Source organism: Nicotiana tabacum, chromosome 7, assembly GCF_000715075.1.
Source record: "Nicotiana tabacum cultivar K326 chromosome 7, ASM71507v2, whole genome shotgun sequence".
Taxonomy (NCBI): Eukaryota; Viridiplantae; Streptophyta; class Magnoliopsida; order Solanales; family Solanaceae; genus Nicotiana; species Nicotiana tabacum.
The window spans coordinates 164365990-164382179 of record NC_134086.1 but is presented as its reverse complement, the minus strand read 5'-3'; the positions used below and the strand labels follow the sequence as shown (position 1 = coordinate 164382179).

The following is a 16190-nucleotide window of genomic DNA, read 5'->3' as shown; positions in this document are numbered from 1 at the left end:
TGTGTTTATTGGTTTAGAGTCAGTTCATTTGTTTTCAGTCATTAATTAAGGGTTAGTTTAGGTTAATCAGTGATTAGGTTTCTTATTTAAGAATTGGTTATAGCTGATGTGGTCGCAGGGGTTTGAGATAGAATAGTTGTTCAGGGCATCACAAGGGTAATTTGGGGTGTCAAAACTTGAAAAATGCTTTAGTTTGAATGGCTGTCAGTAAGGTACTAATGGATCATTAAACTATTGTATTTGTTTAAGAGTAGTGGGGAACAAGACATAGTGATGTAAATAAAGGAAAAAGGGGCTGGAAAGTAAAAAGAGGGGAATAATAATGAAAAAGCTAAAAGGGTTCACATGGGGAGGAATATTAAAAAGCTGGAAAGCAAAAGAAACTTAGGGTTAATAATAAAAGATCCTTCTTACAGCTGTAAAGAAAGGAGGAGGGCTGAAAAAGGTTGAAGAGTTTGGGTTTAAATATAGAGATGAGTAGAGACATAAAAGGAGGGGGGGAACGGGCAGAAGAGTAAAAAAGAGAGTTAAAAGCTTGAATACAAAAACAGAGTGTTGAGAGTTTGGGGAATATTTCTAAAAGCATTGAAAGAGAGTCTGAAGAGTTCTTAGACAACATTTTGAGAATTCTTAAGAGCATTTTTTATCAGTTCAGAGAGAGTTCAAAAGCCATCAAGCATTTTAATTTTGGAGAGTGAGGAAGGGTCATTGTTACCTTAAAAAGAAGAGTTGGTTGCTTGCATTTCAGTCCCTGTGTTCAAACTTGAGTTTTGGTATTATTTTGGGGCTGTTTTATCAAGCCTGTTTGGTTTTCTTCAAATCTTTCTCGGCTTCGAGTTTGGTTTGAATCGCTGTTGTTGGGTTGTTGTTGTATTACTGTGTTATTACTGTTGCTGACTGCTCCTTCATCTTCTTGTATTTCCATTATCCAGGTACACATTCTAAAGCTCTCAAATTTAATGGAAAGGAAGTAAAGAGTTGTTGGAATGGATTTCTGAATTTTCCCTGTTTCTTTGTGTTTAATTTAATGTATAAGCAGTAGTTCACTTGATATTTCATAGTATGTATTAGAATGACTTTGGAATGCATAAACTGGACTGATTGAATCTATTTCTACAAATATGTGAATATCAATTGTAATTAATCTTAGTTGGTGATTACTAGTTATGAAATATACTGTATTTAATTTTTCAGTAGTCGTGAAATAGTTTCAAATAGTTTATGTCACAAAACAGGTTCAAATAGTTTATGGAAATCAACATGTTGGTTTAATAGGTCTAATTCTGAAATTGTGAGTTCACTTGAGTAAATAACATCATTTTAAATAGCAATGTAAATAATGTTAGTAACTAATGTTAGTTCTCAAATATTAGTGATTAATGTTAGCCTGATATCAGTTTTTAAGCATTGATGCATTTTTCAACAAGTCGTAAAAAGAGTTCAAAAAATGGCTTTGTATTACACATAGTTAATTCCAATAGTCCAATTCATCTAATAAAGCTAAAGTTGAACTGGATCGAAATGGTAGCTGGTTTGTTAATATTTACAACGGCAGGCGGCAGATCTTAAGTTAGGTAGCGGGTTCAAACTAGAAGGTGTTTCCTTTTGTTTGGACCCGGACTTGAACTTGAAGCCCGAACTTTTAATGCTAATTGATTAGGATTTTTCTTTATTCTTAGAGACAAATAAATAGAAAATCATAGTCGCTTTAGGATATCCTTGAATAAAAATGAGATGAGCCTCGCCAAATAAAAATGCAACTTTGCGGGGCCCTCAATAAATGGGTAAAATAAAACATTTAGAATTCGGGACGGGCCGTTTAGTGAATTTTACGGCCTTCCCCAAAATAATAATGTGTTAGTCTCTTTAGGCACGTATTTTAATAACACTACCTCCCTAAACTCGGGTGCACATTTATGTGATCCAAATCCAATTCTCAACGGAGTCAAGATGTGTCAACAACCACGGGTACATTGATGTGACGTGGTTCGAGACGCGCTTTTACGACGTTGCAATTCTCTTTTAAAATAATAATAAAGCGGTAAAAAGTTAAAATTTGCACATAGGTTCAACATGTATTAAAATCAGATAAATAAGCCGAATATGACAGTTGAGCGATCGTGCTAGAACCACGGAACTTGGGAATGCCCAACACCTTCTCCCGGGTTAACAGAATTCCTTACTCGGATTTCTGGTTCGCGGACTGTAATACAGAGTCGATCTTTTCCTCGATTCGGGATTTAACCGGTGACTTGGGACACCATAAATATCTCAAGTAGCGACTCTGAATCTTTAAATAAAATCCCATTTCGATTTGTCCTTTAATTGGAAAAACTCCTTTACGCCCATGCGGGCGTAGGCAAAAAGGAGGTGTGACAGATCGTAGCTGCGATTTCTGTAGGTGGCACGTCTTCGACATCTCTTTGAGTGGGTTTCTCGAGCATGTTGCTCCAAGCACTCGTTAACCATTATTCTAGTAACCTTTTGAGTGTTGGTGGTGCTTCCCCTGCTGTGGATGTCGAGACTCCCCTTTCGCGCAAGATCGTTAGATCCCCGTGTGGAAGAGGTGAGATCTTCCCCTCCGGTGTAGCGCTTGGTGTTGTATTCTCATTGTCTTCTCTGCCGTCTTCGTTGAGGGAGTTCAGGAGATTATTCGAGACATCTGCTACCGCCTTTAGCTTCACTTCCTTTCCCGCCATTGTTGATTTTTATGAGGTTTGAAGAAAAGTAATTATCACTTCAGAAATCTAGATGAGAACTATGATTTCAGCTATAGAAATCCCCATAGACGGCGCCAAATTGTTTGACTCAAAAGATGTTAAAACCTTTTTGAACAAATCAATCAAAGATGAAGGGGTAAATCGTAGCTGAAGATAATAATCTCTAGAATAATAATAGATAAAGAGAAGAGAGTTTTTCTTTTCATCCAAGATTAGTAAGCTTCTCAGAGTATCCACCGCCACTTACAAGGTTTTTTGTCCCCTTTATATACTAGAGAGAAACCCTTCCGAATTGTAAGAAACAAAATACAATTAGTATTCGGCGGAATATTCTTAATGTCCCCTAATGGGCTTACACTACTACAAGAGTCATACAGTCTCTTCTTTCGCCCTAGGGTCGTTTCCCTTGGGACGCCGATTCGAAGGTACCCGGTCGTTTGTTGTACTCGTCATAGGTCGTGGTCGATCAAATTTGGACCCATACACATATAGTGCGAATAAAAAACTGTAAAACTAGAATAAGATTTTAATAAAAATAACATAAGCCAACAGAAAACTCATATATAAACTGATTCCATCTACCAACATGCAAGGTAGGGTCCAAACACTCGGCCAGTTACTACACCATCAGATTATTATCCAACTGGGAAGCTAAAATCACATAGCATAGCACTGCATTTTATTTTCCTTTATTCATGATAATTTGTTCATGTACGTGCACTCATTAGACATCAGTTGGAAGTTCCAATTTGGAATCAAAGGGTTGCTCCTCAAGATCGCCAAAGGGACGTTGTCCTATAAAATTACCTGGTGGATCATAATTGCAAGTTATGAAAAACCAACCATTGTTGCTTCGAACCCTAGCACAACCGAGACGTACTGAGTTACGCCACACCACCTGAGTATAGTGTCCACATACTCCTCCTACACAAGAATTTGAATTGTAATCATAGAAACGCTTCTCATCGACCCACATTTTTACAGCACCAGCAGCGTTAAGTTGAGGGAAGGCGGCGGCTAGGTTTTCGCCGTAAGGGCCATGAGAGTGGATCATCCCGCAGTCACCAATTCTTTGATTGGCATAATTTTGGGCATAGGCTGCTAGCCTATTGTCCCATGTCATGGGGCCAACACCAACTTGTCTACGAGCTGCATTGTGAGGGTTAAGATAATCTTGGGGGGAGTTTTGAGCTTTGGATGAGTGAATTAATATTGCAAAGGTAATGAAACAAGCAACTATTGTTGTTAAGAATCCCATTTTTGTGTTTTGGTGAGAAACAAAGCATAGTAAGGATGATTTTTATAGGGAAGAATATAGCTGAGTTACAAAGTTTGCAACTTGTTAGCAAACTCTTTAGCCATATTTGAAAAGAATAGTATAAAATTATAGCTCCGTTAATTCAAAGAACGTTAGATCATATTCGTTAAAGAAACAAAAGCCGCCATTAAAAAATTCTATCTATTGATGAACAACTATTATAGCCATGATCATAATTTGACCAACTTTGATAAATCATGAAGTTATATTATATACATACATATAGTTTTATACATTATTACCAGTGTATTTTAACATAAATATAGTACGCGAAAAGAGTTGAATTTGTTTAAGTAGACGGGAAGTTGAGTAATCGAACCTGTTCAATTGGAGGGATGCTGTCTAACTTCTATCAAATTCTATAAAACCGAATCAGAATATGCTTTAATTAGAAAGTGAAAGCATCCTTATAACTGATATTATCGTCTATATTTTAAAGGAAAGCAGTCCCGTTAGGTGTCAATTACTACAAGATCATATCTCAACGTTATCTGCTACCGTTGATTTCCACTCTTATTTCTGGAAGAAGATGAAAGGCTGGTAAGTAAAAATCTATACTCAAGGTATATTTTCGACTTAGATCTATAGTTGATTAGATGATAAAATCGCTATTCTAATTTTTGAAATTATTCTACGAAGTACGAATTACTTTTAACATAGTTAACACGTACCAAAGATTCCACCAATTTGACGTTGTAAAGTTTTATTATTATTTAAACTGCAAACTTATAGTTAAGCGCAGCCTCCATAAAATAATTTCTCAAGTGGCAACTAGTTTTTCCACAAATAGGAAAGCCGCCATTAAATAATACACTTGAGTGTACCATTTAGGATCTACAGTGTCCAATCCTTCGAAGTTGTAGTTCCTAGTTGAACTAACTACTAGTAATAATTTCTATTCTTTGTGTCACATATGGAGGTGAACGTCCTGCTTGGCCAAACATTTAAATTTTGTTAATTTCGAAAAGTGTTTTTCAAAAAAAAAATTATTTTTGGAAAGAAGTATTTGACTAATTAATTTAAAAAATATTTTTTTCATTATATTAGATAAGCAAATTGTACTTGAACGACGTTCCGGAAGTGCTTCTGGAGAAAAATTATATTTTTCGGTGTCTGAAAAACAACTTCTGCTACTATCGATCAATAGCATTTTTTCCCTGAGAGCTTGATCAAATATATCAATACTATAACATAAGTTCTCTTTTAAAAGTAAGTACTTCTGACCAAACAGGCTATAGGTCAACTTTCAGACGCCACCATCAGATCACATCATGTTCATATATAGTTGATCCCGAGTTCTTCGCCAAATGGGGTCTATTTTAGCCCCATTTCAATTTTATGGAATGGAAAAGAAAGAAAGAAAGAAAGAAAGAAAAAGTCTTCTAATTTTGTCTAATTAAGCCCAGGCAACTTCAGTAAAAGGCCTAAAACTAGCATGAGACAATTTTTATATTAACGGTGAAAGAACTGAAGTTGCACCCCAACTTCAATCTTCTCGAAAGGTTATTTACCAATTTACCGTTGTAAAAGGTCATTTACCAATTTTAATAGTTCATGGGATAACACTAGGAATACTAGAACTTGGGATGGTTTTGAATCTTGTCTTCCCCAACAACTGTAAAAGTGGCAGTAGGCTTATTATTACTTTACGAAATAATAATATTGGTAGATACATTGGAGGTGAAAAATCATTTCATAAATTGTAACCTTTAGATCCAGAAATAGCTGATCACTATTCTCCAAGATGATGTGATGGTATGCCTTTAGCCTTTTGAAATGACAGCAGATATGTTGCGTGCCTGAGAAAGAATAGAACTTGAATGGAATGGGATACGCAAGAAAATAGGTCAAGATGATCAAGATAAATTCTCAAAGATTTTGATCTATTTTGGACTCTTTAATTTCCTGAGGATACACAAATAAATTCTTCTGAATTGATCAACATGTGGGTTGCTGAGAAATTTATAGGAACTGAAAGGAGAATGGATGCAACAGATTTTGGTGTAGACTACCTAAACAACTTGGTGGCTCGGAATCTAATCCAGGTTGCTAGTAGAGGATTTGATGGAAGGATCAAAAGTTTTCTATTTCATGATCTGAAGAGAGCAACTTTTTCAGAAGGTAGACAACAGAGATTTTTGGTGCTACTAGTACCAGAATACGTAGACTTGTTCTCCATCCTCAACATGTCACCGAGTATGTCACTTCAAACTCTGAAGCTCCCTGATTCGTGCTTTGCAATGTTTCACTCCTATGTTGTTGAGTTGTGTCCCACATCGGTAGAGAATGGGTGTCTTGGTCTCTTTATATGGTCTTGGGAAATACTTACCTCATAAGCTAGCTTTTGGGGTTGAGTTAGGCCCAAGGTCCATTCTTATCATGGTATCAGAGCCAGGTTCATCCCAATTTATTGTTACCGATGTTGGGCCTCCATTTATATTGTCCACGCTCCAGTTGCAGGCCTGGGCGTCTTGGTATCCTTATATGGTCTTGGGCAATCCCCACCGGCCCAACGTCCATTCTTATCGTATGTTTCACCAGTGGTTACTAGGGAATCAACCAGCAACATGAACCACTTAAGTTACATTAAACTAAAAGGAACTTCTCCTCCTTGGATATACTACTAACTTCACATCCTCATTTTCTCTCACACGCAGATTTAAGCACAAAAATCTGTCCCTTCCAGATTAAGGTGTATTCAGTAAATCTCCAGACACTGTACAATGTACGATCCAAGAATTTGAAACCAAGCTGTTTCTCTAAATTCATCACTTTAAGGAGATTGAAGATAAGATATATCTCAGAAGAGGTATTGAGGGCATTGATGGATGCAGAAATTTTGATGACAGAATGTATACAAGCGTGACAGGGGCGATCAGCAGTACATATTATGCACAGACATTGAACCTTGCTGACTATCATCATCTCACCAAGCTGAATATTGAGCACATACCACTGAAAAAACTACCCAACGTGGAAGCATTTCCTCCAAATATCATCAAACTTACTATTTCTGCATTTACAATGGTAGAAAATCCAATGAAAACTACTCAAATTGAATAGACTACTCAAATTGAAGATCTTGAAACTCAGAAACTTTTACTGCTAAAGTGTAAAAGGCTGGATTGCTCTGGAGTATATAGTTTTCCTCAACTTAAAGTGCTCGAAATTGAAAATTGTAGTAGTCTAAAAGAATTGATAGTGGATGATATGGGAATGCCAAAGATCAAGAAGATTGTAGTTCTTAATTGTCCTTTACTAAAGAAAGTCTCAGGGTGATTTCAGTGCAAATTTTTGGAGAAGACATCTGATGCAAAAAGAAGGAGAAAATAACCAGTGCTGATATTGTTGTTTGACAGGTTGACACTCCATGACATAGTTCATTTATTTGTTAAGACATCCTCAATGTCCACAGACTTGCTTCAACAAGTTTTCCCTGCTAGACTCACTGCATTTCATAGGCACAAACGAATCATGATACCCCTTTTCTTCATTCCAATTCTCTCTTTTTTCCCTTACATCTGTATTCACTTTCAAAACAATAATGGAGATTTGGTTGCCAAATGGAAAGTATTGTAATTGTTCTAATAATATATCACAGAATTCAATTTCTCAATCTTAATGCAATTCAGTTTGGAAGAAGTGAATTAGCAACTTTCAGTTTTTAGTCACCAGAATAACTCAAATCAAATCTTCTTACAGCAATCTTTCTTTTACTTTATCATGTGACATATAGGAAAGGGGAATGATGAATTATTGATTTTTTTCACTTTGAAACCGAACCATGAACAACTTTTTGCACTTTGAAATTTTCAGTTCTCTATAATAATTCGAGTAAGGAAATGTAACAGAAACCCCCATAAAAACCCCTGGGGCATAGTGCAATTTATATGCATATGGTTTGATGAACAAATACTATTAAGGTTACACCTGAATTGAACGTAGTAATATTAATTAATACTATCATATAAATGTAAATTCAAAGAGATAATGTATAAATTTTAGCTATAGTACATTGGAACAGAATATCAAATTATTCATATTGCAGCATAAGCTATTTTCAGGTTGCGACCTTTTATATTACCCAGAATTAGACTCTCATCGTGATGACAATAGAATGACGTATTATCGTCAATCTCAGTTTGTTGCATGATGTTGTAGCATATGTATATCCGTATATATACATAGGTATCAACAGAGGTGGATCCAGGATTTAGATTTTGTGGGTTCAACTTTTAAGGTTTTTAGCATTGAACCCATTGTATTTTTAAAGTTATAGGTTCAGACCTACCATTTGTTGAAATTTTAATGAATTTTTACATATAAATTTATACTCCGGGAGAAAAATACTGGATTCAGATAAACCTTGCTCATACTCTACATCTGCCCCTAGGTATCAATCCATCCTAAGAATGTACACACACATATATATGTATATATATAAAGAGAGAGAGAGATCGTCATTATATCCAAAATTAGTCTTTATATTCCTATTTGCTTTTCACAAAACTGATCGACGATGGCAGGGCTAGCTACGACTACGACAACCTCCCCTATTACATGTTGAAAATTGGAACGTAACATATATACTTGCATGGGATGAAATTAATATATTAAAACCATTTTAATTATATTAATCAATAAGGACGTTCTCCAATGTAATTTCCAGGGGGATAATAATTGCATGACACAAACCATGCTTCACCATTCTGGCATTTCAATCTAGCACATCCAACTTGAAGTGTGTTACGCCATACTACTTGAGTATAATGCCCACACATCCCACTTTTGCAAGAATTTGTTGCATATTCATAGTTTGGTTTCTCTCCTACCCACAGGTTAACAGCGTCGACCGCCGAAAATTCGCCGTAGCCCATGGCAAGATTTTCACCATAGGGTCCATCAGAATGTACTAATTTGCATTCAGCTAATTTTGTGGTGGCATAGTCATGGGCATAGGAAGCAAGAGTGTCGTTCCATTTTAATGGTGGGAGAGGGACACCAACTTCTGCACGGGCTTTGTTGTGGACAATAACGATATCTTTGGGAGTGTTTTGGGCTAGTGAAGAATGGGCCATGGCTAAAACCACGAACACAATAAAAGTTGTTTTTAAGATATCCATTTCCTTTTTCTTTGCTTTTGAAGGCAAATTTGGTGGAAATGGAGAAGGTGATTGTGTTTGTGAGTTGGAGAAGTGAGATGGTTTGGTATTTATAGGCACTTCTTGACAAAAAGTAGAAAAAAATTGGGGAAGAAAACTTATGGTTAGCCCGTGAATATGGGCTTTTGAGAAATTAGCACCATTAAAAAAATGAGAGTATAGGATTGAAAATTGTATTTAACGTTCTGCGTGACTTGACAAAGATAGAGGTTCACATGCCTAATATACATATTTCATTTGCTAAGCAAAATCGAAACCTTTGTCAACTGAAAAAGACAGGCGAGGCGCCCATCGTTTTACCACCAAAAGAAAATGAGGAACATACATTATTTTTGGGGTTTACCATGTTGGTACACTACTATGAAAAAAAACAACTTATGCACCTATCTATGGTAAATATAACATGAAAAAACATGATAATAACTAACCTGCAGAAACTAGTTAAACTGCAATTCTATTATAATGTTTTGTATATTTTTGGTGCGTATATAGCCTAAAGCTTATTTTCTTCTATCGAGATTTTTTTAATTTGTAGTTTTGCACGAATTAGTTCAAACAAGAATGAGGATACACTTGATGGAATATACCAAGCCAAACATGATTAAGTGACAAATTGAGGTATGAAAGCATATTCATTAACTATGGTTATTTGGTAATAGTTTTCGTGAAACATATATCACACACTTATTAATTTTGTGCCAAGACCGAATGTAGATAAGCTACACTATAGTCTACACACTGAATGTGCTATTATGGGAGTAATTAGTCTATACAAAGGAATAAAAATGATTTTTTAATGGTAAGAACCAAAAATTAAGGAGATAATATATGCCAAAGTCACGCTGTAAACTTTGGAATTGATTAGCATATTACGCAAAGGACGAGAAAAATTAGTGCCTTCTGGACACAAAAGTCATCAGTTGCAACGTGCAAGGGTAAAGTAACCCCTAATTATTACCATGGAAAATTAGACTGCTTTGTCTTTCACGTCTACCTTGTTTGAGTTTTTCAAACAATTGAAGAAGAAAAATAACTAGTAGAAAGGGGATTACATGACTGGTAAAAGGTACACTCAACGACGCCATCAGCGGGTGATTTTCCACCATTGTTTCCTGAATTATCTCTGGAGTTACAAATCTGAGGCAGCTGATAATGCATCTTCAAAGTGTCTCCCAGACCCTTATCAATAAATTAGAAAACATTCTTGGAATGGGAAATAAAGAGGTATAGAATGCTTGAGCAACTTTAAACCAGTTGACCAATTGGTTCACAAGACAGTCAAAGAAATTAACATGCTTCCACTGTCTGAACAACTTTTTGTAACTTACTAGCAAAAATGTATCAGGGGCACAATTACCTTCGAGTTGTGAGAAGGGGCTGGTGGCTCTCTACTGTGTATTTTTAAAGAGTGGACGGATGGAAATTCACTGGAAGTATGCATACTGAAGTTCAGAATTTACGCACGAAAGTTGACCTTGCTAGTTGCTAACTAATTAGCATAGCGGAGAGATGAATACAGCCAAGTTCTAACAAAATTCCCTTCAGGGAAGAAAATTGTATCAAATTAACAGAAAAGAATTCTAGAAAAAGAATTAAATTATCATAACTTAGGTCCTGTCTTTGATAATGCTTAAATATGCTACAAACAAGTCATTCCAAGTATCTGTAAGTCCTGGTAAGCACCAATGCATGCAATCATCATGTTTCTTGCCACCTGCTGTAGATGGATGGGCATCCGCTCTAAACTCACTCATATGAGATATGTCCAGCTTATGAAATCTAGTGCCTTCAAAAGCCTTGTATAGGTGCTGATTCACAAGGCGAACCTCCACATTTGTTCCATTGTTTTTAAGGGAAAAGAGTTCCTCCACCTGCAGAATAAACAGAGGACAAAGGCAGAACTTTCAGTGCTACTGCATAGGGGAAGTGGAGAAAGTGTCCAGTTGCAGGCGGAAGCAATCATAACAGGAAGAGGGCAAACAGTACGTGTATTCCAACAATGCTGGAAAACTATGGACGGTTTTAATACTTGACAATATGGGCTTTGTTAAACAGAGAGAGTGTTACCTCTTGAGACGAGAGAGGCTCTGACCGCTGGCATGAGCCACCTTGGTCCCAGTCACCTCCTTCAAAATGCCTTGGGGATTGGGTTCGCATGAACACTGTCGTGCTCGGTCGCATTCGTTTTTCAACATAAGATATCTAGTAGAAACAACAAACAAAGAAGGTCAGAGAAGTAGCACATATAAACTTCTGAAGCATATACGAGCAACTGAAGTTTTAGCCTCTGAATGGGGCTGAAGAGAATTAAGTTCTACACATTAACATTTATATAAGGCATAAATCCTATGAAACCATGCATCCATACTCTAAGATATGCGCAAGCCCTATGAAACTATTAATGTGATGAAATACTATCAGAACAAAAGGTTAGCCCAAAGGGCCAAGGTAGAGCCTCAAGATTCTAGGCATCATGTTGCCGGGAGGCCAACCTAGAAAAAATGCTTTTCTAAACATTGGTCCACATCAGTATCAAGAACAATGTCTCACAAGGCATATCAAATCTATAAAGGATATTTGTCCATCCTTTATAAATAATAAACAAGGGAAGGATAGAGCAGTACCATATGTTTTAATACCATATCAAGCCCACTGTCGGGAGACACTGGAGGCACCACAGGATTACCCTTTTCAAAGAAAAGCATGGGTGACTTTACTGGGTCAAACTTTGAAGGAGCCCACCACCTAACAGAAAAATGGAAAGCGGGACAGAAGATCACTTATCAGTAAGAAGAAATTAATTGAAGGAAACAAATTACTTAACGATGCAATATTGAAGCTACTAGAATGTCAAGCTCAAAATTAAGCAGGGCCTCTGAATCCTGATGCCAGATAAAATCAATCTCCTTGGGCCATAGATACAACATCAACTTTAAGGAAAATAATGATACAATGCTGTATAAGAACTTACAGGTGCTGGGATACCTAGACTAAGAAATTACAGGCAACTGCGATACAACATAAACTTAAGAAGCTATAGGTTGTAATCAGCAAGTATCAAATTGTAGGTGCGGAATTTAGGTATCTCAGCACCTACAGTTTCTGAGATAAGCCTCATTCGGCCATAAAAATTATATACTATTTCAACTTCTAAGAGGTTTCAAGTTTAATCCCCGCTAAATATGTGCAACTGATATGGTGTTGTTCTTCAACTAAGTACTGATTCTGCTGATATGGACTAACTGACGATGTCATTTAATGGAAATCCAAAGATAATCAGATTAAAGGTTAATCACTTTTGATTTGGAAACGGAAAATGTATTATGGATCATCAGGAGGATTTCAACACAATCAAAGGATACAAAAACAGTAAAAAACAGCAAACACCAAAGTGATGCGACAACAGCAGAACCTGCCCCGTGAGAGCATTTAAAAAGTTCTGGGATTTAATTAGGTGACCATACCCCTCAGTGTGCTCCTTGCTTTCTTCCCTTCCACTCTATTCTTCACTCACTCTTTTTGCTACCCATAATAATCACCAAAGATCACTAGGCAGCACTGAACAATTTTTCTGGCTCTCATTTAATTAGGAGGTTGTGTCTCTTCATTACTGTCTTCTATAAGTAGCTCAAGTTTCATTATTAATTAATGGTGGACTGCATACATCTGTGCTTTCTATCATAGTTTACAAGGTTATCCTGATATTCTGATCACGATACCCTGTCAATCGGAATATCCACATGTGCATGCTGCAACAAAAAATTCACCATTGAGAAATTCCATCCAAAGGGATGTTTTACAATCTGATACTTGTTTACTTATTTGGTAGTTTTACAATTTGAAATGCAGGAAACAGAACTTTATTTATTTTGTTGAACTGGTATTCCCCCTGGCCTTTAGGAAATAATTACTATGTGCTTTGCCTTGCAATTGATAAAGCTTGAGGATCCACAGATAATAAAAGAAGAGAAAGGATAAACCAAATTTTGGCTCCTATTGCAAATTAGGCAGAAGCAGGCAGAGTGGCAGACCAAAACAACTAAAGCTAATCCCACCAACATAGATTAAGAACACGAATTGCTTAGAGCCAAAGATGCTACACACAATAAACATCAAGTATTGACCATGAATTCACCTTTCACAGAAATGAAAAAGTTGTCTCGACGTTCATACTGAAGGCTTCACTGAAGTGATTACACGGGAAAGTAACCTTACCAGTGACCCGTGTTAAAGATGAGAATGTCATGGAAACTTGGCGCCTCCGCCCATGTTCCTTCTGGTACATCAACATCAACTTTATAACCCTCCTTATATCCAAGAGATTCCAGCACCCCACCATTAGCATTGGCTGACCACCTACATCATATAAAAAACAGAGTGTAGGAAACCATGAAGAATGTAAAAGTAGTTTACAACCTACTTAAGTCCTTGGAAATTGAGATTTAGGAGCAAGATATTATCAGTCATAATGCACAACCACACTTAATAAACTTGGAGGAAAATTTTAAAATTACTTAGAACCTAGTCTTAAGCCATACCGGCATAAGACCACCACCGGCAATTTTCTTTTCTACATCATGTTTTGAATTAGCTAATAACATGCATAGTGCATAACTAACAAAACCATCCTTATTAATTCCTTTTTTTTCAACACAGTTAGTTATACATACTACAAGGTACGATTCCTCACTATAAATCTGTGATAAAATAGTGGACAACTTCACTGCCTATGAAGAAACAACGTCATAGGATGCACATGCGACGCAGAAATTGAAATAAGCAAGAAAATAACACTAACACAATTATTGAAGTATCCAATAAGAAAGTCCACACATAGCAAAATTCTAGATTATGATCCTAAGCTCTTATCTGCATGATAGAAAACCTACAAACTTTGCCTAATCAATCAATCTGTCAAAACAACATGATTAAAATTACATTAACAGAAATGAAAATAACTACTTTAATTAAATCTTACCTACCGTAACGAGCCAAAAGATTTGTCCGATGATACGAAATAGTAAGGTTATACTTCAGAAAGGTAAAACCACGATCAGCCCCGGCAGGGCGCCACTTTTTCACCTCGCCTGACACCCACTTCAAAGTGCAGAAAAGTGAAACAAACATGTTCCTGTTTAAGGAGTCCCCAACAAACCCTGCACTGTTTTACATCCATAAGTTCTAACTGTACCACCAGACCACAGTCAGAAACTAACACAAAACAAAAATAGGTTTCAAAAAACTTGTTGCCATCAAATATTATCCCTGTCATAACTGTCATCCCATTTGAATCAACTATAACAGAGAAGTTACAATGGGATCAACTAGAGGCGAATCTAGTATATAAGCCGCGGAGGCAGTAACTGTCTCAGACCGGACTATTTACTTACGTATATTATATTATGCACACACAAATTTAGTGACATTCTTTTTATTTTTTATTTTTTTGTATATATATATTAAGTTCACCACTATCTTTAAATCCTGGATCCGGCTCTGTGCTAAACAGAGAAACAAGAGGATCAACAATATTCATGATTTTAAATTATTCGCTAAAGCAAAGTGACACAAGCTTTTGTGATGCGGAATTTCTTACATTTCACAGCTCAGAGGAAAACAAAATTAGCAGTGGTGAGAAAGAGAAGTACCAATATTGGTGTTTTTGAAGTGGTGAAGGAATGAGAGAGGATCGAATTGAGGGAGATCACATTGATAGGGTTTCCAGCGCCACTTAACAATGTCAAGCGCATTGGATTTTTTACTGCCAATGCAACTCCATCCTTTGTAGATCTCCTTACAGCTGTCGTCGTAGCGCGGGGACTTGATGCTCTGATCGTAAATCCATCGGCCGTGAGTGAAGTTGCACGACTTGGAGTATAACAATTTGCTCTTCGATGGAGTGCTTCGAGATGAGGTGTTGAAGAGAGAGAAAGCGAGGAAGAGAGAAGTGAGGGAGAGTAGAGAGAGAAAGAGACAAGAGGGAGAGATTGATGAAGAAGAAGACTGTTTTAGTTTCTTCCATTGATTGGCCATGGCTTCCACGGTATCACTTCACTCTGCCCTTTTGCGCTTTCTATGTCGTAACGACATTTCGAGTTGCAAATATTTTCAGATCCGGCGCATACTTTTTGTCTCTCTTTTTTTTCTTTTTCTTTTCTATTATTCTAGGCGGTTCATAAAAATTTGGCAATTAATTTTATTTGGCGAAATGGCTTCCTGGCCACTCAAACTTGTAGGGCTTTTGAAAGCCAATATATAAACTTTTGTCTTTCTCATTTAAACACTCAAACTCCTGAAACCTATAACTAATAAACACAATTGACCGTCGACCCATCCCATGTGGCGTCAGTTGGTCCTAGTCAGCCCTCTGCGTGAATGTCACGACTTTTTAGAGCGTGAGAGACCCCCTTTCCAACGCCCAACGGTCAAAAATAGGGCCTATTTAAGTGAGGTCTTATTCTTTTAATTGGATACACATTATCCCTCTTTTATTTGCATTTGAAGCTTCATTTTGCCTATTTCTTAAAATCTGAAGCTTTCTTTAATTTTCTTTTTCTTTTTCCAGATTGTGATAATGAATCAAAGTCCTGTATTTTATCATTGTGGAGTTGAAGCTCATATTTGCATCACTTGGAAGCCAACAAATCCAGGAAGGAGGTTTTATGGGTGCTCAAACTATGGTCGAGCAAATTCTTGTAATTTTTTTAGGTGGTTTGACCCACCTCTTCCAGATCACTATAAACAGGTGATTTCAGGGCTGTTATCAAGAATTAAAGAGAGAGATCGACTACAGCGTAGGAAGAGGGTGAAGATCATTGTAACTTTAGTTGTTGTAGTAGCACTAATAATTGTAATTTTCTTCTTAGTGTGGTTAGCACTAACTTCATAACCCTATGTACAATGATAATGACAGTGATAATGACAGAATAAATGATATATTTTTTTGTGGAATGAAAAGCAATTTTAACATAAACAAGCACACATATATAA

General features: G+C 36.6%; 3 protein-coding genes across 3 annotated transcripts; all 3 read right to left on the bottom strand.

Annotated features, from left to right (window-relative positions):
- Positions 1-3262: 3262 nt before the first annotated feature.
- LOC107799202 (basic form of pathogenesis-related protein 1) lies at positions 3263-3992 on the bottom strand. The gene has a single exon (NM_001425887.1). The coding sequence runs from the start codon at positions 3976-3978 to the stop codon at positions 3445-3447; it is 534 nt and encodes a 177-aa protein (NP_001412816.1). The 5' UTR covers positions 3979-3992; the 3' UTR covers positions 3263-3444.
- Positions 3993-8501: 4509 nt separating this feature from the next.
- LOC107799204 (pathogenesis-related leaf protein 4-like) lies at positions 8502-9232 on the bottom strand. Its single transcript, XM_016622286.2, has one exon. The coding sequence runs from the start codon at positions 9159-9161 to the stop codon at positions 8676-8678; it is 486 nt and encodes a 161-aa protein (XP_016477772.1). The 5' UTR covers positions 9162-9232; the 3' UTR covers positions 8502-8675.
- A 1546-nt stretch (positions 9233-10778) lies between these two features.
- Positions 10779-15341, bottom strand: LOC107799208 (protein trichome birefringence-like 13). Its single transcript, XM_016622292.2, has 6 exons — positions 14849-15341; positions 14179-14356; positions 13416-13556; positions 11825-11945; positions 11268-11402; positions 10779-11071 (listed from the first exon to the last, which is right to left on the bottom strand). The coding sequence occupies exons 1-6, from the start codon at positions 15231-15233 to the stop codon at positions 10808-10810; spliced, it is 1224 nt and encodes a 407-aa protein (XP_016477778.1). The 5' UTR covers positions 15234-15341; the 3' UTR covers positions 10779-10807.
- Positions 15342-16190: the final 849 nt, after the last annotated feature.